The sequence below is a fragment of the Schistocerca nitens genome, chromosome 2 (assembly GCF_023898315.1).
Source record: "Schistocerca nitens isolate TAMUIC-IGC-003100 chromosome 2, iqSchNite1.1, whole genome shotgun sequence".
Taxonomy (NCBI): domain Eukaryota; kingdom Metazoa; phylum Arthropoda; class Insecta; order Orthoptera; family Acrididae; genus Schistocerca; species Schistocerca nitens.
Window position 1 is genome coordinate 415864377 of NC_064615.1, and position 25077 is coordinate 415889453.

Below are 25077 nucleotides of genomic sequence, written 5' to 3' on the forward strand. Positions count from 1 at the left end.
TACTTCTAGAACTCACTTGTTGTTACGGTGTTCATCTCCTTCAGCGATTCTGTTTTATCTCATCAATGGTGGGAAAATGAGGTCCTTTCATGGTTGTCTTCAGCCTGGGGAATAATAAGAAGTTACAATTGGCCATATGGCCATATCCGGCGAATAGAGTGGCTGAGGCAATGTAATGGTTTTATCTTTTGCCAAAAAACATGAACAAGCATTGAGGTATGAGATGGAGCATTGTCACAATAGAACTTCCACAAGTGTTTTTGCCACAGTTCTGGTAATTTTCTTTGGATCACCTAATTTCCAGGTAGAATTCCGTATTGACCATGTGACAATAAGGCAGGAACTCATGATGCACTGTCCCATTGTAACTGAAGGAGACTGTGAGAAAAACTTCCACATGTGATCGAACTTGTCAAATTTTTTTTTTTGGCTTTGGCCTTAGGCAGTTTCCATTGGGAGGAGTGGGCTTTGATTTCAACGCCATACCCATACACCCATGTTTTGTTACCTGTTATAATCTACTTTAGAAGTTCTGGATCATTGTCGACTTCATTCAGGAATCCCTGAGCAGTGGCTAAGCTAAGTCATTTATTTTTGAAATTCAACAATTTTGGAACAAACTTTGCTGCTACATTCTTCATGCCCAAAACATCCTTAAAAATTGCTTGGCATGAGCCAAAGGATATGCTGACACCATCAGCAACCTCTCTGCTCTCTGATGGTGATTCACTGATTTTCCAGGGCCATTTGCTTTACTGCTTCCACATTATCACCAGTAATTGATGTGCTAGGGCACTCGGGGCAGTCATCTTCATTGTCTTCTTGACCCTCTTTCAAAATTTTATACCTCTCGTAAACTCTTGCCTTCCTCATAGTAGATGCGCCAAAAGCCACAGTCAAGATTTTGAATGTGGTGCTGCACTTTATTCCATTTTTAAAGCAAAATTTAATGCAAATTCTTTGGTCCATCTTTCTCTAAAGTAAAAAGTTGCCAAGCACTCAAAAAACTGTATAACCTTTTCAACTGTCAACAATAAACTAAATATTCAAAAGTTCTAAAATGCAAACATACATCAGGAACATGTGTATCAACAAGATAAAAAAAAGAGGAGGATTGAAAATTGGATGCATAAAGCCTGGGAAATTAAAAAATTTCCTTTGTTTTTTGATCACACCTTATATCACAAAGCATAGCCAAATGAGACATTACCTGTGATTGTACTTGGGGTAGGAGTATGGGTGCTAGTGTCAACACTGTTGTGACACTGCATAGGACTCCCTTCTTTTCCCTCAGAGGCAGGGGAACTAGGTATTGTTCTGTTCAGTTTGTGGACAGGGGCAGTGGAAGTACTTCTGATGTTTCCTCCAGGTAGCCCATGAAGACATTGACATAGGAGGGTGCTGTGCTGGTGTCCATAACTGTGCTATGGATTTGTTTGCGTATCTTCCATTGAAGTAGTTGTGGGCAATACGCAGTTGGTCAGATGCATAAGGATTGTGGTGGTTTTGGAGTCAGCAAGTCATTGAATCACTGCCACGGCTATGTGAGATGTTGGTATAAAGTGTGATTGTGTCAACAGTGCAAAGCAAGATGATGAAGGTATGGGGATGATGAAGATGCAGTGAAATCAGCATATATGTTCTTGATACAGGAACGTAACTAGGGGGCAATTCCATGGCGATGCTGGTCAACTAGTGCTGATTCTATTCATGGAAGCACAGTAACTTGTTGCAATGGGGCATCTAGGGTGCTTTAGGTTTATAGATTTTAGGATGGATGTGGAATATGATTGTGAGCAAATAATTGGGGTGAGGAGGGAGATAGATTTGTGGGAGACACTTTGGAGCAGGCCTAGGAATTTGAGTAGAGATAGAGGTTGTGCTGGACTTCTGGGATAGTTATGAAGGTGCTGTTTGTGATCTGGTGGACCATGCCATGTATTTGCTTATATGTCTACCCCTCAAAGGAGAAGAAGTTGAGGTTTAGGATCTAGTTGGTCAGGCTCATAATATGTGAGCTAGATTTTATGTTGGCATTATAGTCAGCTGGGACAAATGTACGTATGTTATTATATAATTAGGCCTAAATAAGGACATTGAAATTTTAGCTACATTTTTGGTCTCATTTATATTTCTGTTGACCACTCATTAGCTCAGCTATCCAGTGATGTGTTATCTTTTTCTCCTTCCAGTACAGTTTTATATTCAGTCGTTATTTATATTTGAAGTATTGCTAAGATAATATTTTAAAACCTTTTGGGAAACAAAACAACTTTCACACCTAGGTGGATGGCCATACCTGCAAAATCCTTCATTTTTGGCAAAAGAAAGTGTGCCATTGTTGTTTCTTGAAACCAGTGCTATTGTTGTGGACAGATAAATTGTTAACAATAAATCCCATATAAACAGAAAATACATGTGAAAATTGTGTAGTTGATGTCATAAATGTATGCGTAAACAAATGCAATATTTTTACTTTTTCATGTTTGTTATTATAGCTTTTCAAGAGACTTTTGAGCATATATAGAGGCATTTGTTGCATGTTTACATAAAAGTTATAGAAAGAGTGCTGCATCAAAGACCATGAAAGTTCTTCATCACAGTGTGTGTGGGTAAAATTAAACAGAAAAAAGGACAGTAGATGGATAACACTTGGGATTAAAACATATATTTCTTCAAGAAGAGAATGTTATGCCTTTTTCAGATAAAAGACTACAATCAAAAATTAAAACATACCTCTATTAACGTACGTTCTTATAGTTATTAAAAGAGGAAAGACATGTATAGAAAATATAAAACTCCAAAAATAAAATACAAATGAACTGGAATATTAGTAAAAAGTAATTACAAAACCAATGCGAGGAGAAGGAAAACTGAGTTTTCAGCCGACAGCTGTTACAGAAATAGTAGCACAGTAAAATTATTGGGCACCAAATTTAATAATTATGTCATAACATTACAGTGGTAGCAAACACTGTACCTCTTAATAAACGATCTTAAATATACTCTAGCAGATATCATATACAACAACAACAGACATTAGTTAGTTAGTGTGTGTGTGTGTGTGTGTGTGTGTGAGAGAGAGAGAGAGAGAGAGAGAGAGAGAGAGAGAGAGAGCAGTTATCGTTTAAATCAGTTGATGACTGAAGGCATGCTACATAGCTAATTTAGTTACCCAGTTTAACACAAATCTGTGAACATAAAGGTAAATAAAGAATATCTAACTACTGACACTTTTGACACTTTCCAGTCTTCCTTTGTTTTTTCAACTGAGGAATGGCATGCAGTAGAATAGCTCACCCATAGTCCTGTGCAGAACCTGCAATGGCCTCTCAGTTTGGTTTTTGCCAAGGATTCTCTGCAGAAAAATCTATGTAAGACCTTAAAAATGACATCTTAGGAGAGCTGAATAAGAACAAGGACCCTATTAGTATATTCTGTGACAATACCATTTCCCTTAATTGTGTGAGTCAAAAAAATCCACTTGGAAAATTAGAATGTGGTATTATAGCCCTCCCCTTCCCCTCCACCTTGCATTGATGCTTACCTGTTTTCACAGCAGAAAACATATGGTCACATATGCAAACAGCAAAACTGAAGAAAAGTTAACTCAGAATGGGAGCACATAAAATAACTGTGTAAATGACCTTCCTAGGAATGGAAAGAATTACCCAAAATCTGTAATCCTTGGTGATGATACAAGCATACTAATCAAGTACCCAAATGCGACCATAGCAGACTCAACATGGGTGACAGCTGAATTAGTTAAAAACAAATGGTGTTATGACTCATTCCAACCAATAGTCATATCATGTGGCACCAAACAAATTTTTGATCTACTGTTATTAGGGATAAATAGTAATTGCCAGACAACATAGTAAATATTATACATAAAATGTGTATGTGTCCGAATGAAGTAAAAAATAAATAGTGTGTTCAAGAAGCTCAGTTTGCAATGTTACACACCTCACAATATATTGTCTGGAAGCTGATGGGGACCAGCTTATCTATACTACTACTACTACTAATAATAATAATAATAATAATAACGATAATGATAATAAAAGTGTGAATTGATAAAGCTGCTGTGAATGAGAGAAACTGATACTTTTTCAGGTTTGAACTGCTGTATATAAATTTTGGACTGAGTTACTTTTTTAAGCTGTGGAAGATTTTTGGCACCTTTTGTAAGTTTTAGAGTGCTGTTTGTATTCTGGTGCTGAGGTGTTAAAGAAGCATTTAGCAGACTTAAATCAGGAAATTTGGAGCCGAACACTTTTTTTTTTACAAATCGTTGATTATCATCACTGTCCAACAGTGAATTTGTTGCTGGATGAAACTAAAACACTGGTGTCATATAATAGGGTGTGCTGATTCTGATTTTGCAATCATAAATGTTGTAGGATACCTGGATTTAAAGTTACAGCTGAAAGTCATACGATATTAAAAGTCTGTACATGGGTTACTATGTAGCTTCATCAACGAGCCTTGTTTGATATACGATTTTGTGTGTGTGTGTGTGTGTGTGTGTGTGTGTGTGTGTGTGTGTGTGTGTATTATCAAGGTTACTCTGCTTTATGCGTCTATGGAAAGATAAATGTGCAGCAGTAAATCCAAACAGGCAGACTTGGACAAGTTCTAACTAGTCCACGACAGGTTCTAACTTGTCCGCAAGCTACAGCATGCAGGCAGATTTCAACATGTTTCATAAAATTAGTTTATGTGCAATTTCTCCTGTTTGTCCATCAGCCTGATCTGGAGGTGTCTGGAGAGTGTGTTCACGCTAGTGTGGTTCTGTGTTTTATTATTCAATTGTTGCAGTAACATGCTTTTAAGTGGTTTTGTATAAGATGATTCGGTAATGTGGTATATGGTGAATCAGTAAACAAAAGATAAATTTATACAACATCAGAGCAGCACAAGAACATCACCAGAGAGCTATGTATAGCTTACAAACATTATGTCAGATGTGAATCAAACAATATCCTGGACTCCTCATCCCAGTTACACTGTCTGTTACTCCGGCCTGACCGAGTGGTTAAAAAATAAGAGAAATCAAATGCCTGTTGCTGTTCCCATGATTTGGCGGGAGCAGAAAGATCATCGCTTGGATTGCTATTTCTGCTTGACTAATATATCCAGGTACAGCAAGAACAAGAAGTCAGAAATTGTGTATCTGGATTGGCAGTCTGTTCTAAAGCCTGTGGCCCATGGTACACGTTACCCAGTACCAATTCCTCCTTCATTCGATGCAATGAATAATGAAGAAAATAATACTGAAGGTAATGACAGTGATGCTGTAGCTATGGAATATATGAATGATCTTGACAATGACATTAAAAAGTCGTGTTTGATCAGCCAGGCCGAACTGGATGATCTGGTTCATGATTTGTCCCTGTTAAAATAAAAGTCTGAACTGTTAGACTCCAGACTGAAGGAGTGGAACTTCGTGAGAGAGGTGCTACAGTTATGCATTTTCAAGATTGCCACATGAAATTCGCAGCATACTATGCTGCTGAACATGGTGTTTGCTTCTGTCATGATGTGACAGCACTCATAAAGGAACTAGATAGCAAATATGTAGCAGAAGAGTGGAGACTTTTCATTGACTCTAGCTCAAGCAGTTTAAGAGCTGCATTACTACACAATGACAACCAGAAACCATCAATTGCTATTGCTTGTGCCATGGAAATGAAGGAAACCTACAAAAGAATGAATGGTATATATTTATTTACACGTCAATTAGTGTAGGACCAAATTGAGGAGCAAATCTCCAAGGTCATGGAACATGACAGTACATGAAATTACAATATAAAAGTAATAACAGATAAAAATAAATGTTTATGAACCCCAAAAAAGTCAGTTCATAAGTTTAAGTAAACACAATCAACAATACAACAAAAATCAGCTTAATTTTTCAAGGAACTCCTCAACAGAATAGAAGGAGTGACCCAAGAGGAAACTCTTCAGTTTCAATTTGAAAGCACGTGGATTACTGCTAAGACTTTTGAATTCAAGTGGTAGCTTATTGAAAATGGATGCAGCAGTATACTGCACACCTTTCTGCACAAGAGTTAAGGAAGTCCGATCCAAATGCAGGTTTGATTTCTGCCGAGTATTAACTGAGTGAAAGCTGCTTATTCTTTGGAATAAGCTAATATTGTTAACAAGAAATGACAGTAAGGAATATATATATTGAGAGGCCAATGTCAAAATATCCAGACTCGTGTACAGGGGTCGACAGGAGGTTCGTGAACTTACACCACTTATTGCCTGAACCACCTGTTTCTGATCCAAAAATATCCATTTAGAATGGGAAGAGTTACCCCAAAATATAGCACTATACAACATAAGTGAATGAAAATAAGCAAAGTAGACTAATTTTAGTGTAGAACGATCACTCCCTTCAGATACCATTCGAATAGTAAAAATGACAGCATTAAGTCTTTGAACAAGTGCCGTGATACGTATATGGACTCGAATCGAATACTGTTTTTTACATACATAGCCACTCTCCCACCCCGCAAGGAACTCCTTGAAAAACAGCCAGCCAATCTGTATCCTTGTAAAGGAAGCCTCTGAATTGTCAAATTATTTAAGTGGTGCTCTGTTATACCAATAATTTCAGAGTCAACATCTATAAGCAGTTCACGAACATTATTTTTAATACCTCTTATATTTTGATGAAATATGCTATTTCCTTCTCTACTAGGAAACATTACATCCTCCGATGATGAGCCCTTAGTTAGAGGGACTTCCTTTAAGCAGGTATACCTATCAGCTGACTTCAATCTAAAAAGGTGCAGCTCTAACACAAACTACTACAGGAATTTTTCCATGAGTGATCCCAACAACACCACCACCACCACTACCACTACCCACTACACTGTCACCTATAAGCTTTGTCAGCCTCCCCTTCCCATACCTATTGAGGTGCAGGCCATGCCTAGTGAAACCTGATCTACTGATAGACCCAACTGGCATCACCGAGATGTGACCCATGCCCTCTGCCATCAGCTCCCTCCCCAGCCCCATGTTAACACACCTAACAGCTGCATTAAGATGAGGCTGATCATGACACTAAAATGGTTGCATGAAATCCACATTAGTGCCACCAATTTTAGTAGCATCTTTACCAGGTCACCACCTACATCATAGTCCCCATCCCTGTCAAGACTGTTCCCTGCTCCACCCACTATCACTACCTGATACTCCTTCGTGAAATTCCTACATAATTCCCCTGTGCTGTCAGTCACTTGAGCCAACCCTGCACTAGGCTTCACAATGCTGGTGACCTGGTTCTCACTCCCCAACACTTACTGCAACTGCTGACCCACACCTCTACCATGTGAACTACCTAGCAGCGGAACCGTTTTCTTTCTGGTAGGCTTTGCAACTGTCCTAGGCCTCCTAACTGCAGAGGACTGCTGCATGTTACCTACATCTACAGCTTGATGCTGATTAAGTACTCTGAGCATAATTGGAATATTTGCGGCAATCTGAGGGTTGTAGCCCTTCTGTTAGGAATGCAGGCTGGGTGTACAAAGCACATGTGCTTTCTTTGTCTGTGAAATAGTCATGATGACGGGAATCACTACACAGTGAAAAACCGGCCACCCAGAAATTTGACTGTAGTCAGACAGCACAACGTTCAACATGTACCTCTTGTGGATTGTAATAAGATTTACCTACCTCCACTCCACATCAAACTTGGTCTTATGAAACAGTTAGTTGCAGCAGTGGGTACAACAAATCAAGCTTTTCAGAACCTAAAAGGCTAGTTCAGAAAGATGAAAACTGATGCAAAATTGAAAGCAGGAGTTTTCGTTGGACCAGAAATACAAAAGTTGATTTGAGATGCAAAATTCAGATTGGAGCTCACAGAACGAGAACTAGCAGCTTGGGATGCATTTGTGCTTGTCATGCACAGCTTTCTTGAGAACCACAGAGCAGGTAGCTATGCAGTAATTGTGGACAAGTTGCTAACTGCCTTCCAGCACCTCGGTTGCCGAATGTCACTAAGGATGCATTTCCTGCATTCGCATCTCATCATCTTTGCATCAGCTATGGGAGCCATGAATGACAAGCATGGTGAAAGGTTCTACCAGGAGTTGTCCACCATGGAAGCAAGATACCAATCTTCAATCTGAACATGATGGGGGATTACTGTTGTTTTTGCAGAGAGCAACAGGTGTTCACAGGTGGAAATCAAGAAGCTCTAAACACTTTTAACCCTTTAACTGCTCTGGACGTGTTAACACGCACACCTTTGTACCTGTCCCTGTGTGCTCTGAACTTGTTAATGCGCGCCACCAGTCCGTCTACCTGGTACTCTAAATGTGTCTACGCGTTGACACATTCAGAGTACCAGGTAGAAGGACTGGTGGCGCACTAAACATGTTCAGAGCACACAGGACAGGTACAAAGGCGCGTGCGTTAACACATTCAGAGCAGTTAAAGGGTTAAACCAAGCCATTGTCAGTCTTAGTGTAACTAAGGGTCCTTGACTCATTTCTGAGGTAAATAAACATTTATAATTCACTTCTTAATTATAATATTTAGTGTTTTCACATTAATTTCCCTAAAATTTCTCACATTTGCAATTCAATGTTGTTAATATCATTATCCTTAATAACCTTTACATGTACATAACTCTTTTTTCCTGACATACCAGAGCAAATCCAACTGCAGTTCTGTAGTCAGTGCTTACGAATTACTACAAGAACTGTATTTTCAACCCAGTAGCAGGGAAAGAAATTTATGTTGTTGTGTAGTGTTATATAAATTCTCTCATTACAACGTATATACAGCTGTTATTCTTTATAATTGCCAATGATGTAGTAATGGACATAGGTAATCAGCCAGTAGTAGATAAACAGCAGCCACTTACTATAACTGAAGAAGTGACAGCCTCTTACTTTTCATTCTTGTTAATTTCGTTATCTTAATTTTGTACTGTGTAAGCATAATTAGTATGTAGAGTATAAAGTTTGAAACCTATTGAAACTCTCAGAGTACAAACACATTCAAGAAGTAGTTTTCCTTCACATGTACATGCCATAATTATTTTTCCCTCCTCGTTCATAACTGTTGTTAAAGACTTATTCTCTACCTAATTTTCACTTAATTTATAAAATCATTTTTAGGCTCAAATGCATGGCATGATAACTAAAAGGAACAAAATTTTGTGATAATAATAAAAACTGAACAATTAAGAACTTCAAAATAAAACAGACATTGTAATCAGCTTTATTTGCAGATTTGATAGATATTGACATTCTTTGTGCAGTACTCCAGCAAACTCTTGTATTGACTGCTCTGAACACTGCTGTTTATGACCCCACATACCAACATATAGAATAAAGGTATTTTAATTCTTCAGAATATCATACCATATATTCTTTTCATTTAGGAAGAAAATCCAAGACTTCTACCAGCGCACAAGTCTGACTGCTTACTGCACAGCTTTTGCATATCGTCCTTTGACCCGATCTGTGAATAGCAAGCTTTCAAATGTTTATCTGGAACTGCCAGCTGACAGTAAGCACCTGTATGCGCCACATCGAAGCCCTACACCACTTGCATGGGATCCTCGTTGCAGAGGCATTCTTAGTCGTTTCCATTCTACAGGTACTGTACTAGAATGCGACATGGACTTGGTTAAGTTTTTTTGTTTGTATATTAATAACAAATAGTACATAACTGTCACTTTATCTTTTACACAGAAATTTGTCTTCATTTAAAATAAATATTTTGTGTTATGAACTGATAACTAGAAATTAATACAGTATTTATTTATCTCGCATCTTACCAATTATCATCTGAGCAAAAAAGAGTGTCGCATAATAACAAGTTTTAACAGATTTATTCACTCAGCATGTTTAAATAGACCTCCTCTTGAAGAAGTGCTTAGGGAGTGACTTGATATGTACTTTAATAGAGAAATATACTGGTTAAAAACTGATTTGATCAGTTGCTATATTTGGTTTGTACTTACAGGCACCAGAATCATGCTTCAATTTTTCATAGAAAAGTTAGCACGTTATTTATTTTTCCCCCATCCAGGAATTTAGAATCCATTGCATTATACCTGGAGTAAGCTTTTTAGTTGGTCAGGAATTGCAGTGTAAAACTATTGGCTTCTTCTTCTTCTTCTTTCTTTAACATCTGATTTTTGTCCCACATCAGCACAGGTCGGCATGGTTATTTACAGATTTGGCATAGTTAGTTAAAGGGGCGCCATTTGCCCTTCCTTTCACAATACTGTTGCCCCGTGAGACAGAATATGTGTACGCATCAGTCTGCATGTTGTATGATTCATGTGAAAGTGAGTGAAAGTTTTCTAATTTCTATTAACAAATCGTTAACTGAGGTGGGAGTTGGGTACCACTCCACTATTCACTTTGTGGGATGTGGGAAACCACTTACAAACCACATCCATGCTGACCAGCACACTGGCACGTATCATTAATCCACCAGGCCAGTTCAATCTTGGACCTGTGCACTTCCACGGCCCAACTGCGGTTCTTTAATGTGCACAGCCATCTGGGCAGATCATTGTAAAGGTACTGTCTTACGATGTAGTAATTGAGTAACTAAGCTCATTTATTGGTATTTCCTCCATTTCTGCATTTTTTGTTTAGTAAAAGAAATAGATATTATCATGTTAGACAAATTGAAACTGCAACTCCAGACTGTTGTGCAAATGTCTTGACAGTAATACAATATTAGTCTCTATTAGCACTGTGACTGTGTGACTGGCTCTCAGTCAGTCTCTGATAGAATCAATTATAACAAAAGACAATGAAAGTTGAGGAAGTGTTTGTTTGCCACTTCTTCATTGCCCAGCTTGCCCTGTATTGTGTGCCTGAGTTCGTTGCTCTGTATATCTGCTACCACCATATAGCTTCACTTCTCAGATGTGGCTGAAGTACTGGTTCTTCAGGTTTTGATACAAATCTTTTGAACTGAACATCACATTAAACTAATGTGCTGTTACAAGGAAAAAAGTGAAGCACCCAGAAATGGAGAGGGAAATAAAATGAATTTTCACAGGTTGAGAGGTTATCTGATTTTATTTCAGTGGTTATAAAATTGAGTCAAATTAACAAACACCTTATCAGCATGATCCCACTTATCAGTGTAAAGTTGCAGTCCCTTGGTAAGGATGCTTGTACCAATTCCGCTGTGAACGATGTCATAAAGCTGGTGTATCCTTTCCTGAGTTAAGCTGGCACATTTTTATTCTAACTGGCACTTAACATACTGGATACTGATGCTGGGACAGAGCTGACATCCAAGCTTATCCCACACGTGTTCTATTGTGGACAGATCTGGAGAGCTTTCCAGCCATGGGAATACTCAAATGTCATTCAAACAGTTCATGGAGACATTTAACTTTTGTGGATGAGGACTGTCCTGTTTGAAAACTGGGATCATGATACTATCGCATGAGAGGTACCACATGAGGATGTATGATATCTGTGAATGTACTGTTGTGCCATCAGACTTTCCTCAGTTACTATCAACTATGATCCGAAGTCATACGCAATGGCACTCCATACCATGGTGCTGGGATAACACCGCTGTGACTCTCCAAAACATTAGAAGAATGGTACCCCACCCCCATCCCCACCCTCAACCGCACACTCAACCCCACCCCCACTCTCACCTCCACACCCACCCTCACCCCCACCCCACCCCACCCCCACCCTCACCCTCACCCTCACCCTCACCCTCCTCTCCCAGGTCTCTGCCATATTAACCGACAATGGTCATCCAGGGTAGTACAGAAATGTGATTCATCAGTGAACACAATGCAATGCCATTCATCAGCAGTTCAGCTTTCCTGTCATGGCACTGCTTGAAGTGCAGCCATTGGTGTCATTAATGGTAGCCTACACATGGAACAGTAATTATCTAGTCATGCTGCTGCTGGTCTGCGATCAGTGATGCAAAATGACAAAGAATGTAGCAGGGAGTCAATTTTGTGTTCTTGGATGACAGGTACAGATATGAAGGGGGGTTACGGTGTGCCTGGTGCACATTATGGTAATCCTGTCTTGTGGTGGTCAGGCATGTTCGACCGGAACATTGGTAATGAGTATGTCTTCCTTCACATTCCAATGCACTCCAACATTAGCCCACCGTAAATCCCAAATGCCACACAAATCTGGATATTGCGTGATTTGACCAGCTAGTCAAATAAACATTTACATTCTCTGTCAGGCACAGTTAACACTGGCTCACATGAGTGCATGGCTTCTCCATGGCCTTGACAATAAACATTCATCATCTGATGGTATTCATGCCCCTTAGGATATTAACCAAACTGTAAATGAACAATGCACTATGGTAGTTGTTCTACCTATTGTAGTGCCTCAAGAATTTCGGGGTAAATTCTAGAGACACTCGGTCTTCCACTGTCTCGAACACTCGATATTTTAAGTATGAGTGTGAGAGAGTGGAGATGTGTCTACCGCACCACTGGTTTTTATGTGTGCAGGATGGATGTGTATTGGGAGAATACTGCAATTGTGGCAGTCAATCGGCACAGACAAGTGTTTGCTGCTCGTGCCATAGAAGCTGTGTGTGATATACAAGGAGCAAGCACACTTTGTTCTTTAATGGTGTAATGATTGTAATTGTTATCAACAAATGAAAAATGATTTGTCTAGAGACTCTTAATTAATCTTGTTGTTAGACATGCGAGAAGGAAGACCTGTTTTTGAATTTCTGGCGGTTATGAAACTCACCACAATGTGATTATGGCCTGGTTTATAATAGGTATGTTAATTTCATACATAAAATACCAACAAAAGAACGGTTGTTGCTAGAAAAACCAAGCTTGACTATCGATAATCCACAACCAATAATAGTAGGAAAAGTTGAGAATTGTATCTGATGGGTATCGGCATAGTTGACTTGCAAGAATTTGTATGTTTATGGGAAACTAGTGGAGATGAAAATATACCTGAACTTAACTGAAAGTATGAGAGTACCGAGTTATTTCAAGTGAGAGGGATAGTATTTTTTAGTTCCTCTAACCAGCATTATTTCTTCAGAGAAGAAGTTGTGGAGATTGACACAGCCGCATATTCAGAGGAGAAGATCGGCTAAACGTTTCAAGTAAGTCAGCTGTAGTAAGAGAAGTGTGAAATTTGCAATCCAGTTTTGCACCACTGCTCTTGTTGCCAAAACCGTTAGAACGAGGCCATCTAAGTGACAGGGCCTGAAGAAAATGGGAATTTTAAGATGGAAAAGGGAAGAAAATATTTTGAGTTGCCGTAGCAACCAGGCATAACAAGATACGAGAACTGTTTCGAGTAATTGAATTGAGTCCAAGAAACTAAATGGAAGAAAGTTGCGAATGCAACACAGTAAAAGACGTAAGAAAGTACTAACGTCAAAAGAACAGAGAGAAGACCTCAACCTTTAGACTAAGAAGAGTTACGCTGAGAATACCTCAACTAAGATGATTTGGTGTGGATAGTACACAGTTCTCACACACATTGCAGCAGTCGCCGATGCTGAAACCAACATTCGACGTCACCGGCATCCATGCTGTTCACTATTGCTGATTCCACACGTGCTCGCCGACACAGCCTAATACTCTATGGATGGGGAAGTACATCCTACTCATTTTTTGAAAAGGTTCAATCAAGCCTTGCCCAAGACTTGGGAAGATTAAAAAAAAAGACTGAATTTGCGGTGGGGTATCTATTAGGAGAGTCCTCAGAGTGGGGTACAGTAAACATCGAAAACTTTTTGTCTTGGGCACACTTCCAGAAGAAGTTTAAGAGAAGTAATGCTCAGCAAGCGCCCAGGAAAAACTAATATCCAACTTGTGGGACCCAAAGTATTGCAACAGTTCATGGGGTACGGTGCGAAAGTATTTCGACTGGCATTTGACACGGGTGAAGTACTTAGACATGCCCATGTAGGAAGAGGGGTTAGTTCGAATTTTAACTAGACGATTACCCATCTGCACTAGGAAAGATATATTATGTAGTGGATGGAAAACCGTTCCTAAATGTAATGTAACATATACCGTACAGTTAAAAGGAAGTCACGCTTGATCAAGGTCCGCGCCACTTTCCATTTTTAACCAGACATAACGTCTGAGAAAGGAAAGAATAATAATAATAATAATAAAAAAAACGTGGAGGCCCGGGAAAAGAATAGGCCTCCGGTATGTTCTGCCAGTCGTAAAAGGCGACGAAAAGAACAAACCACTAATAGGGCTAACCCCCCTTTTATTGTGATTAGTTGGTTCAGGACAGAACTAATGAATCCTCGGACAAGTGCTGTCATGGTCAGGGACGACGCTTGAACTGTATGCTCGTCCACAATGCTAACGACACTGATAGCCACATGGAAAATGATTTAAATCCAAATAGAGGTGTTTTGCAGGATATGCTTCCTGCAACCACTCTTAGAAGGAAAACAAAGACAGAGGATGAGATGGTCAGATGAAGTTAACCGACACCTCATGTTCTGTTATTACCAAGCAACAAAAGTAGGAACCAACACAACTGGATACAGATCACAAGTATACAGAACATTTATTACCAGATACCCAGAATTAATATTTTTAACAGAACAACGACTAGCTGATCAGATCCATGTAATAATCAAAAATAACAGGCTACCCCAGTCAGAATTAGAAAACATCAAACAACAAGTACAACAAATACTGGAACAAAATAATGTGCAATCAGAAGAAGAAGAAAATACAGTACTGGACTCAAACATCCCAGAGCAAACAAGCAAAGAGCAACACGCATCAATTAAACATTCAACACAAAGCAAAAGAAATCTTATCAGACAATAGATAACACACACATTAAAATAGACAATCCACCAAATATAACAGACATGGAACACTTCTGGAGCAACATATGGTCAAACCCGGTACAACATAACAGACATGCACGGTGGATACAAGCAGAAACAGACACATACAAGATGATACCACAAATGCCTGAAGTGATAATCTTGCAACATGAAGTCACCCAAGCAATTATTTCTACGCACAATTGGAAATCCCCTGGAAAAGATAAAACAGCAAATTTCTGGCTAAAGAAGTTCACCTCAACACATTCACATCTAACTAAATTATTTAACATATCTAAAAACAAAGATGATGTGACTTACCAAATGAAAGTGCTGGCAGGTCGACAGACACACAAACAAACACAAACATACACACAAAATTCAAGCTTTCGCAACAAACTGTTGCCTCATCAGGAAAGAGGGAAGGAGAGGGAAAGACGAAAGGATGTGGGTTTTAAGGGAGAGGGTAAGGAGTCATTGTAAGTCTTTCCGCTTCCGGGATTGGAATGACTCCTTACCCTCTCCCTTAAAACCCACATCCTTTCGTCTTCCCCTCTCCTTCCCTCTTTCCTGATGAGGCAACAGTTTGTTGCGAAAGCTTGAATTTTGTGTGTATGTTTGTGTTTGTTTGTGTGTCTGTCGACCTGCCAGCACTTTCATTTGGTAAGTCACATCATCTTTGTTTTTAGATATATTTTTCCTACGTGGAATGTTTCCCTCAATTATAACCATATCATAAATTATTTAACAGTTACATTGCAGACCCATACACAGTCCCTGATACACTTACACAAGGAATAACTTATATGAAACCTAAAGATCAAGCAGACACAGCAAACCCAGCAAAATATCGCCCCATAACATGCCTATCAACAATATACAAAATATTAATTTCAGTCATTACACAGAAATTAATGACACATACAACACAGAACAAAATTATAAATGAAGAACAAAAAGGCTGCTGCAAAGGAGCATGAGGATGTAAAGAGCAACTGATAATAGGTGCAGAGGTGACATATCAAGCTAAAACTAAACAAAGATCGCTACACTATGCATACATTGATTACCAAAAAGCTTTTGATAGTGTATCCCACTCATGGTTACTACAGATATTGGAAATATACAAAGTAGATCCTAAATTGATACAGTTCCTAAACATAGTAATGAAAAATCTGAAAACCACACTTAATATCCAAACAAATTCAAATAATATCACATCACAGCCAATACAGATTAAGCGTGGAATATACCAAGGAGACTCATTAAGTCCTTTCTGGTTCTGCCTTGCTCTGAAGCCACTATCCAACATGAATACAAATTATGATATGTGTGTGTGTGCGAGTGTATACCTGTCCTTTTTTCCCCCTAAGGTAAGTCTTTCCACTCCCGGGATTGGAATGACTCCTTACCCTCTCCCTTAAAACCTACATCCTTTTGTCTTTCCCTCTCCTTCCCTCTTTCCTGATGAGGCAACAGTTTGTTGTGAAAGCTTGAATTTTGTGTGTATATTTGTGTTTGTTTGTGTGTCTATCGACCTGCCAGCGCTTTTGTTTGGTAAGTCTCATCATCTTTCTTTTTAAATTATGGATATAATATTACTGGAACATACCAACACAAAATCACACATTTGCTATACATGGATAATCTAAAACTACTGGCAGTAACAAATCAACAACTCAACCAATTACTAAAGATAACAGAAGTATTCAGCAATGATATAAATATGGCTTTCGGAACAGACAAATGTAACAAAAATAGCATAGTCAAGGGAAAACACACTAAACAAGAAGATTACTTATTGGATAACCACAGCGACTGCATAGAAGCAATGGAAAAACAGATGCCTATAAATATCTAGGATACAGCCAAAAAATAGGAGTAGATAATACAAATATTAAAGAAGAACTAAAAGAAAAATATAGACAAAGACTAACAAAAATACTGAAAACAGAACTGACAGCAAGAAACAAGACAAAAGCTATAAATACTTATGCTATACCAGGATTGACTTATTCATTTGGAGTAGTGAAATGGAGTAACACAGATCTAGAAGCACTCAATACACTTACACGATCACAATGCCACAAATATAGAATACATCACATACATTCAGCAACTAAGCAGAAAGGAAGGAGGAAGGGGATTTATCAACATAAAAAACCTATATTATGGACAGGTAGACAATTTAAGAAAATTCTTTATAGAACGAGCAGAAACTAGCAAAATACACAAAGCAATCACGCATATAAATACATCGGCTACACCACTGCAATTTCATAACCACTTCTACAACCCTTTAGATCACATAACATCAACAGATACGAAGAAAGTAAATTGGAAAAAGAAAACACTACATGGCAAGCACCCGTATCATCTAACACAGCCACACATCTATCAAGACGCATCCAACACATGGTTAAGAAAAGGCAATATATACAGTGAGACAGAAGGATTCATGATTGCAATATAGGATCAAACAATAAACACCAGATATTACAGCAAGCATATTATTAAAGATCCCAAAACCACAACAGATAAATGCAGACTTTGCAAACAACAAATAGAAACAGTAGATCACATCACAAGTGGATGTACAATACTAGCAAATACAGAATACCCCAGAAGACATGACAATGTAGCAAAAATAATACATCAACAACTTGCCATACAACATAAACTAATAAAACAACACGATCCCACATGCAAGTAAGCACCACAAAATCTACTGGAGAATGATGAATACAAATTATACTGGAACAGAACCATTATAACAGATAAAACAATACCACATAACAAACCTGACATCATACTCACCAATAAAAAAAAGAAATTAACACAACTAATCGAAATATCCATACTCAGTACAACAAATATACAGAAGAAAACAGGAGAAAAAATTGAAAAATACATGCAACTGGCTGAGGAAGTCAAGGACATGTGGCATCAGGATAAAGTTGACATTATACCAATTGTACCATCAACTACAGGAGTCATACCACACAATATCCACCAGTACATCAACGCAATACAGCTACATCCGAACATATATATATAACTACAGAAATCTGTAATTATTGATACATGTTCAATTACCCGAAAGTTCCTAAATGCAATGTAACATATACCGTACAGTTAAAAGGAAGTCACGCTTGATCAAGGTCCACGCCACTTTCCGTTTTTAACCAGACATAACGTCTGAGAAAGGAAAGAAACAACAATAAAAATAATTGTAATTTTAAGAGACATGAAGCTAATTTAGCTAGAGTACACCAGTGTAACTGGAGTAATGGTAACAAAAATTATCAGAAGCAGTATCCACCTTCGAATTTAGGTCCAGTTACTTCGCAAGAATTTGTACCAAGTAGTAATGGAGTACAAAATGGTAATGTAATACCCCGATTTGGTATCCAACCAGTGATCACCAATAATGAGGAAAACGTAGTGCGATCTGGATCCAGGGCCGCGGCCGAGGATGTAGAAATACATTAGGAGGCCTGGCTTATAATAGGTATGTTAATTTCATGCATAAAATACCAACAAAAGAATGGTTGTTGCTAGAAGAACCAAGCTTGACTATCGATAATCCACAACCAATAATAGTAGGAAAAGGGAAGAATGTTGAAGTTAACATATTTATAGACTCCAGGAGTGAGATGTCACTGATTTCTAGTGTGGTCTTTAACACATTACAGACTAAACAACACTTACTGCTGTTGCCAGTAACTGGAGTGTACTTACTCAGTATAACTGGAATGAAATCTGAGGTGGTCAAATACGAAACCCAAGTAAACTGCAACATTGGGGATATCCCATTTCATCAGCCACTTTTAGTAGTAGAAAACATTAACAGGGATATCTTGTTTGGATTAGATTGGCTGCTGGAATATAAATTCATTTTAAATTTTCAGGAAAATTTTCTATGTTTTGAAAAAGGAGATAGTAGATATTGGATACCATTTGTGACAGACACCTGCATTGATAAACAAACAACAGAGAATCGGTGTCTGAGATTAACAGCTACAGCACAACTGCCACTGAAAATCGATAACGTAAGTCATGGATCACACCAAGCTGACATACAAAACAAAATAAACAAATCTCCATTATCAACCAACGAACAAAAATTAAATTTATCTAAAATTCTATTGGAATATGAAATGGTATTTTCTGATAGCTCGGGTAGTATTAGTGACTGTATATGTAAATTTGAAATCAAAGATAATACTCCATTTTTCTGTAAGCCATATCCAATACCAGTAAGTCTAAAAGAAGCAGTTAAGGAAGAAATTGACAAGATGATTGACAATAACATAATAGAACATAGCTCTAGCGTCATGAATAACCCCTTGGTTGTGGTAAAAAAAGCTATGGGAGGTGTGCGGTTAGTACTAGACACGCGTACTTTGAATAAACATATAGAGACAGAACGAGGCAGCTCATTAACATTGATGAATTATTGTCCAAATTTGAGAAAGCAAAGTATTTTAGCATGATGGACCTGATTGCTGGATATTGGCAAATTCGGTTACATCCTGAATCAAAGAAATACACAGCATTTCTATTTCATGGGAAATCATATTATTTTAATGTATTACCATTTGGGCTAAATATCTCAATATCTATGTTTATATGTGCTGTGGATGAGGCATTAGGAAGGAAATTGTTAAAGGATATAATAATATATGTAGATAACATACTAGTAATCTCATCTATCTGGGAAGAGCATTGCCTGATCTTTAGTAAAACTCTGAAAAGGTTTAAAGAAAAAGGTATTACAGAAAAGGTTTAAAGAAAAATGTATTACAGTAAAATTGTCTAAATCGGACTTTGCGAGGCAAGAACTTAAGTTTTTAGGGCATATCGAAGGAGTGCAAGGAATTAGACCAGATCTGGAATGTATAAAGGCCATTAGGGAGTGTGCACCCCCTAAAAACATAAGGCAATTGAAGGGATTTATTGGAATGGCTTGGTACTATAGACAATATATACGAAGTAAAGAGCTGAACGACCCAAAACATTTACATTTATTAAGGAAGGGAATATGATAGGTTTGGGATCAAGAGGCCAATGATGCGTCTGAAAAAGTAAAAAGAGCACTGGTCAAATCACCCATATTACACAATCTGGTTATGGGTGAGCCATTTAAAATATCAACAGATGTGTCTGACTATGGTATAGCAGCAGAACTTTTCCAAGGAGAGTGGGGTCTGGAAAGTACAAATCACAGATCTATAGCTTTTACTAGCCGGAGTCTCGACAAATATGAATTAAACTATACAGCCACAGGAAAAGAACTATTAGCAATAGTATGGGGTATCCAAAAATTCCAAACACTAGCATGGGGGGTCAGAAATACAGATATATACAGATCACCAAGCTCTATCATTTTTAACGAGTAGTTGGTTAATTAAAAAAGAAAAAAAAGAAAACTTGTGTTCTGCCTTACCGCAGGTCTTTCCATGGGGGAAGCCTCGTCAGAGAGGTCCTCTGCGTGTGCGTCTAGGGAAGTGATTCCAGTGGTGGTTTCCCATTGCTTTCCACTGATGATGATGAAATGATAATGAGGACAATACAACACCCAGTCCCTGAGCAGAGAAAATCTCCAACCTAGCTGGGAATCGAACTCGGGCCCCTGGGCGTGACAGACTGCTGCGCTGACCACTCAGTTATCAGGGCGACAGTCAGTTATTACATAGTAGATTAATGTGGTGGATGTTATTCCTACAGGAATATGACATTAAAATACAGTATATAAAAGGTTCTGAAAATATTGTGCCTGACGCTTTGTCTAGGTTTCCTGTAGACATGAAAGAGTTAAAACATACAGAAGGGCCCGGTGTAAATTTTGCGATTAATTTTTTGACAGTAGAATATCCACATAACAGGGTACAAGAGATGGCTCGAAGAATAACCGAAAACATCCATCATGATACCTACTTTACAAAAATATATGCTATGTGTAACAAGAATTCCTTACCTTTTGAGAGGTGGAAAATTATAGGACATAATTTATTTTGGAGAGACAGTATTACATCTAGACAGTGGCTTTTATGCATCCTGAAGTTGATGGAGGATGAGAGAGTGTCGTATGTTCATACTGGATACGGACACTTCGGGATAAAGAAATGTATAGCTCACATGAATAAGTTCTATTGTTTTAAGAAGCTAGGACATAAAGTAGTATCTTTAATTAGGACTTGTGAAATCTGTCAGAAGGTGAAAGAGAGTAACACTCATATTAAATACAAAATGTATCCAATCATTCCTAAGACATTACACAATCTTACAGCAGTGGATTTCTTTGGATCACTTTTGAAAGGAAAGGGAGGAGTGTCGTACATTTTTGTCCTCATAAAGTGTTGCTCGAAGTACTTTAAATTGCATCCTATTAAGAAAGCAAATACACCAACTGTGATACATTGTCTGCAACAATACTTTCTCAAGGTAAGCAAACTAAAACAATTTGTCTCTGATAATAAGCCACAATTTGTCAGTAACAAATTTAAAGAATTTCTAGCATGGAAGGATGTTCTTCAAGTATTAATATCCATCTATAACCAGCCATCAAATCCTTGTGAACTAGTAATGAAAGAGATTGGGAAATTATGCCCCACCTTTTGCCGTGAGAAACATACGTTATGGGCAATGAAGATCAAAGACTTTGAACTTATTTTAAATAAACTACCATATTTATCAACAGGATTAACACCTTTTAGAAGTAATAGGCAAACCCTTTGTAGGAGAACCTCTTATTAAATGTTTCATTTGGCCTGAACAACCTACTGATGATTGCTAAATTTAACAAGAAATAGTCTCTAAAAATCTACTGTAGTTGACAAATCACAACAGTGAGTGAGTAAACATAATGAGAAGGCTATTGAACCTCAGTACAAGATCGATGACCTAGTTCTTGTAAAACAGCATCTTCAGAGCTCTGTCCTGAAGAAGCAGACACACAAATTTTCCAAAAGTATGAAGGATCTTACCGAGTACAAGTGGTGATACATCCCGAAGCCTTACTTTTGACAGATCCTATAACAGAATCAGAAAAAGGAAAATACAATGTAAAAGACATAAAGTTGTATATCTCACTGGGACGTTAACGTTCTGTGTTAATGGGCGGAGTGATGACCGTCGGATCCCTAGTTGTTTTCAGTGTTTCTTTTGTGCTGTTTTTTTCCTGCGTTGAATTCCCTTCAAATCTATTCTGTAATCTATTCCTGAATTCTTAAACTATCCTATAATTGTAGTATGTAGAAAACCATATATGATGGTAAAATAGAAAAAAAAGAGAACTACAGATGAACAGTGATCTCTAGACATGAAATGAAACGAATAAAATATTACATGCGTGAAAGCTATAATTTGATGATACTATTTAAACTGAACAGAGTATTTTATCTGTGTATAAAATATAGTGTAAAGTGATTAACTAAACAACTATTTGATTGTAGTGTATAATTTTCTATTTTTATAGAACCTTTTATACCTTTTATGGGATGTGATGTAAAGGGGAGGGTTTGTATTGGTTTTGGAAGGGGTGGGTATTATAATTAAAGCATGAATTACACTAACAAGTAAATCATGGCTAACACAGAATACACACCACACCTTTCAAATGACCTTTCAAACAAGTGTGACTGATTCTTCACCATCTGCCGTTCCATAGGGGTTGCTAAGATTTTCTTCGGGGACTTCAAAGGCGAAGGTGAGAATGTCCGTTCTGTAGCAGACGTTTAACGCTGTACCTCCTCCGGCTTCTCACTCAAGTACTGGCGAAGTAGGGATCCTGGGGAAAGGGGGGGGGGGGGGGCGGCGGTTCCCTGTCTTTAGGGCTATCTTCTTCGATCTTAGCAACCATTTATACTTTTTCCTTTCTTACTTCTCATCTGAGTACCAGTCTATCTTTCCCTCTTTACATATGCATATACTTCTATCGCTGAAGTCCTCTTATTTTCTGTGGTTTCCAATAACCTTCAACTTATTTCATATAAGTAGGCCAAAGAATCAGGATACACAGACACACTTAATGCATACACACAATGAAACATGAAGATGCAAACAATGGAAGTACAAATAAAAATGATATAAGAACCGTCAAGTGTTGTAGGGGGAAAGAATGTGCACATAGAGAAGTATGCACATGTGGCTGTTTATTGTGACGGTTCTACATCGCCTAGTTACTTGAGGAACCTATCATGTAGATATTTATTAATATGTATATATAGGAAATATATGTATAAGATCAATGACGATTCTATATGACATATGTACATAAGGATATAAGAGGAATATGCACACATGGCGGTTTATTGTGATGGTTCTACATTGCCTAGTTACTTGAAAAAACTGTCATGTAGATATTAATATGTATAAATAGGAAATATATGTATAAGAACAATGACAAGTCTATATCACATATGTACATTAGTATATACAAACTATGATAATTCCTCATCCGAGATACATAAGAAGGAAGTGTGAGTAGTTAAGGAGAGCATAAGTCAAGGAGGAACTAATTAGCATAAGCCAGGGAGGAACTAATTGTGATAATTATTCAGGAATGTCAGTTGAACATTTGTTCTGACAATTTGTAGGATAGAGGGACAAGTATAGCATAAGTAAAGGTATGAATATAATAGAGGGAAACATTCCACGTGGGAAAAATATATCTAAAAACAAAGATGATGTGACTTACCAAACGAAAGCGCTGGCAGGTTGATAGACACACAAACAAACACAAACATACACACAAAATTCTAGCTTTCGCAACCAACGGTTGCTTCGTCACGAAAGAGGGGAGGAAAGGGAAAGACGAAGGATGTGGGTTTTAAGGGAGAGGGTAAGGAGTCATTCCAATCCCGGGAGCAGAAAGACATACCTTAGGGGGAAAAAAGGACGGGTATACACTCGCACACACACACATGTGTGGATGGATATGTGTGTGTGCGAGTGTATACCCGTCCTTTTTTCCCCCTAAGGTATGTCTTTCCGCTCCCGGGATTGGAATGACTCCTTACCCTCTCCCTTAAAACCCACATCCTTTCGTCTTTCCCTCTCCTTCCCTCTTTCCTGATGAGGCAACAGTTTGTTGCGAAAGCTTGAATTTTGTGTGTGTGTTTGTGTTTGTGTGTGTCTATCGACTTGCCAGTGCTTTCGTTCAGTAAGTCACATCATCTTTGTTTTTAGATATATTTTTCCCCCGTGGAATGTTTCCCTCTATTATATTGACATCTTTGTTTTTAGATATATAAGTAAAGGTAGGATATATTGAATAATATATATGTGGTGTATATTGGAAGCGTAGGAGTGGAAGCTTAATGGAGGACTCTAGGGGATTAAGTGAAGTATTTAGAAGTGAGTGTTAAGTGTGAAACAGATTTAGTTTTCAGAAAATATTTAATTATGGTGTACATATAGATGTATATTAGGGAAATGAACCATGAGGCCTACTCAGGAAGGATAAGAAGGGCAAACCCAACATTTATTGGATATAAGATGGCAGGTCGGCCGACCTAAGAAAGGCTGACCTATACTGTGCGGACAGGGGCACCAAGAAGGAGATTGACCTGTACCATAGGAAAATAGGAATCACGAGGGGCGTATCTACCGAAATGAAAGGAGGGAGTGCACTCACAGGATCAACCCGTATGTAAGGTATAGGTACTGTTCCAAGAGGGGAAAGGACAGTATTGTGACAAAAGTCACACAATTTTGTGGAGATTATTCTGGTAAGTTTGGATTCTATATACCACCAGCATTATGATGTTTTATGAGTGTCAGAAAGAACACTTTATTTTCCCAGAGTTCCTCTCAGACTACAATCTACGGTACATAATGAAACTAATACGTACTAAAGAAAAAACAGTACAAAGAAGTAGAGTAAGGAACAACATAATTAAGTGTCTATAACACCTGGAGTTTGTGATTGGAAATCAAGAATGTTGTCCACACGATTCCTAGGTATAAAAGTACTAACTCTGATAGTAGGTGAAATGCTCAGATATTTATTATTAAAACAAAGAAAGAAGAGCTAGGTATTAAGTACACGGTTGCTAGAAGAAATATAATGTATACTGATTAAAATGTGAATTATCATTATGGGAGATATTACTGTAGATAATGAGTATGTATAAAATATCGCGTGTTCGACCTAAGGGGAGGGGTATGTAGTACCTCGAGAATATCGGGGTAAATTCTAGACACACACAGTCTTCCACCGTCTCAAATACTAAATAT

General features: G+C 38.0%; 1 protein-coding gene across 17 annotated transcripts in view; it reads left to right on the forward strand.

Annotated features, from left to right (window-relative positions):
- The window catches only part of LOC126236282 (transmembrane protein 94), a 538855-nt gene that overhangs the window by 242136 nt on the left and 271642 nt on the right, over positions 1 to 25077 (forward strand). For all 17 annotated transcript variants that reach the window (XM_049945449.1, XM_049945454.1, XM_049945456.1 and 14 more), the window contains exon 14: positions 9413 to 9630. In XM_049945449.1, the coding sequence (XP_049801406.1) occupies positions 9413 to 9630 (218 nt within the window). The remainder of the gene's footprint in view (positions 1 to 9412; positions 9631 to 25077) is intronic.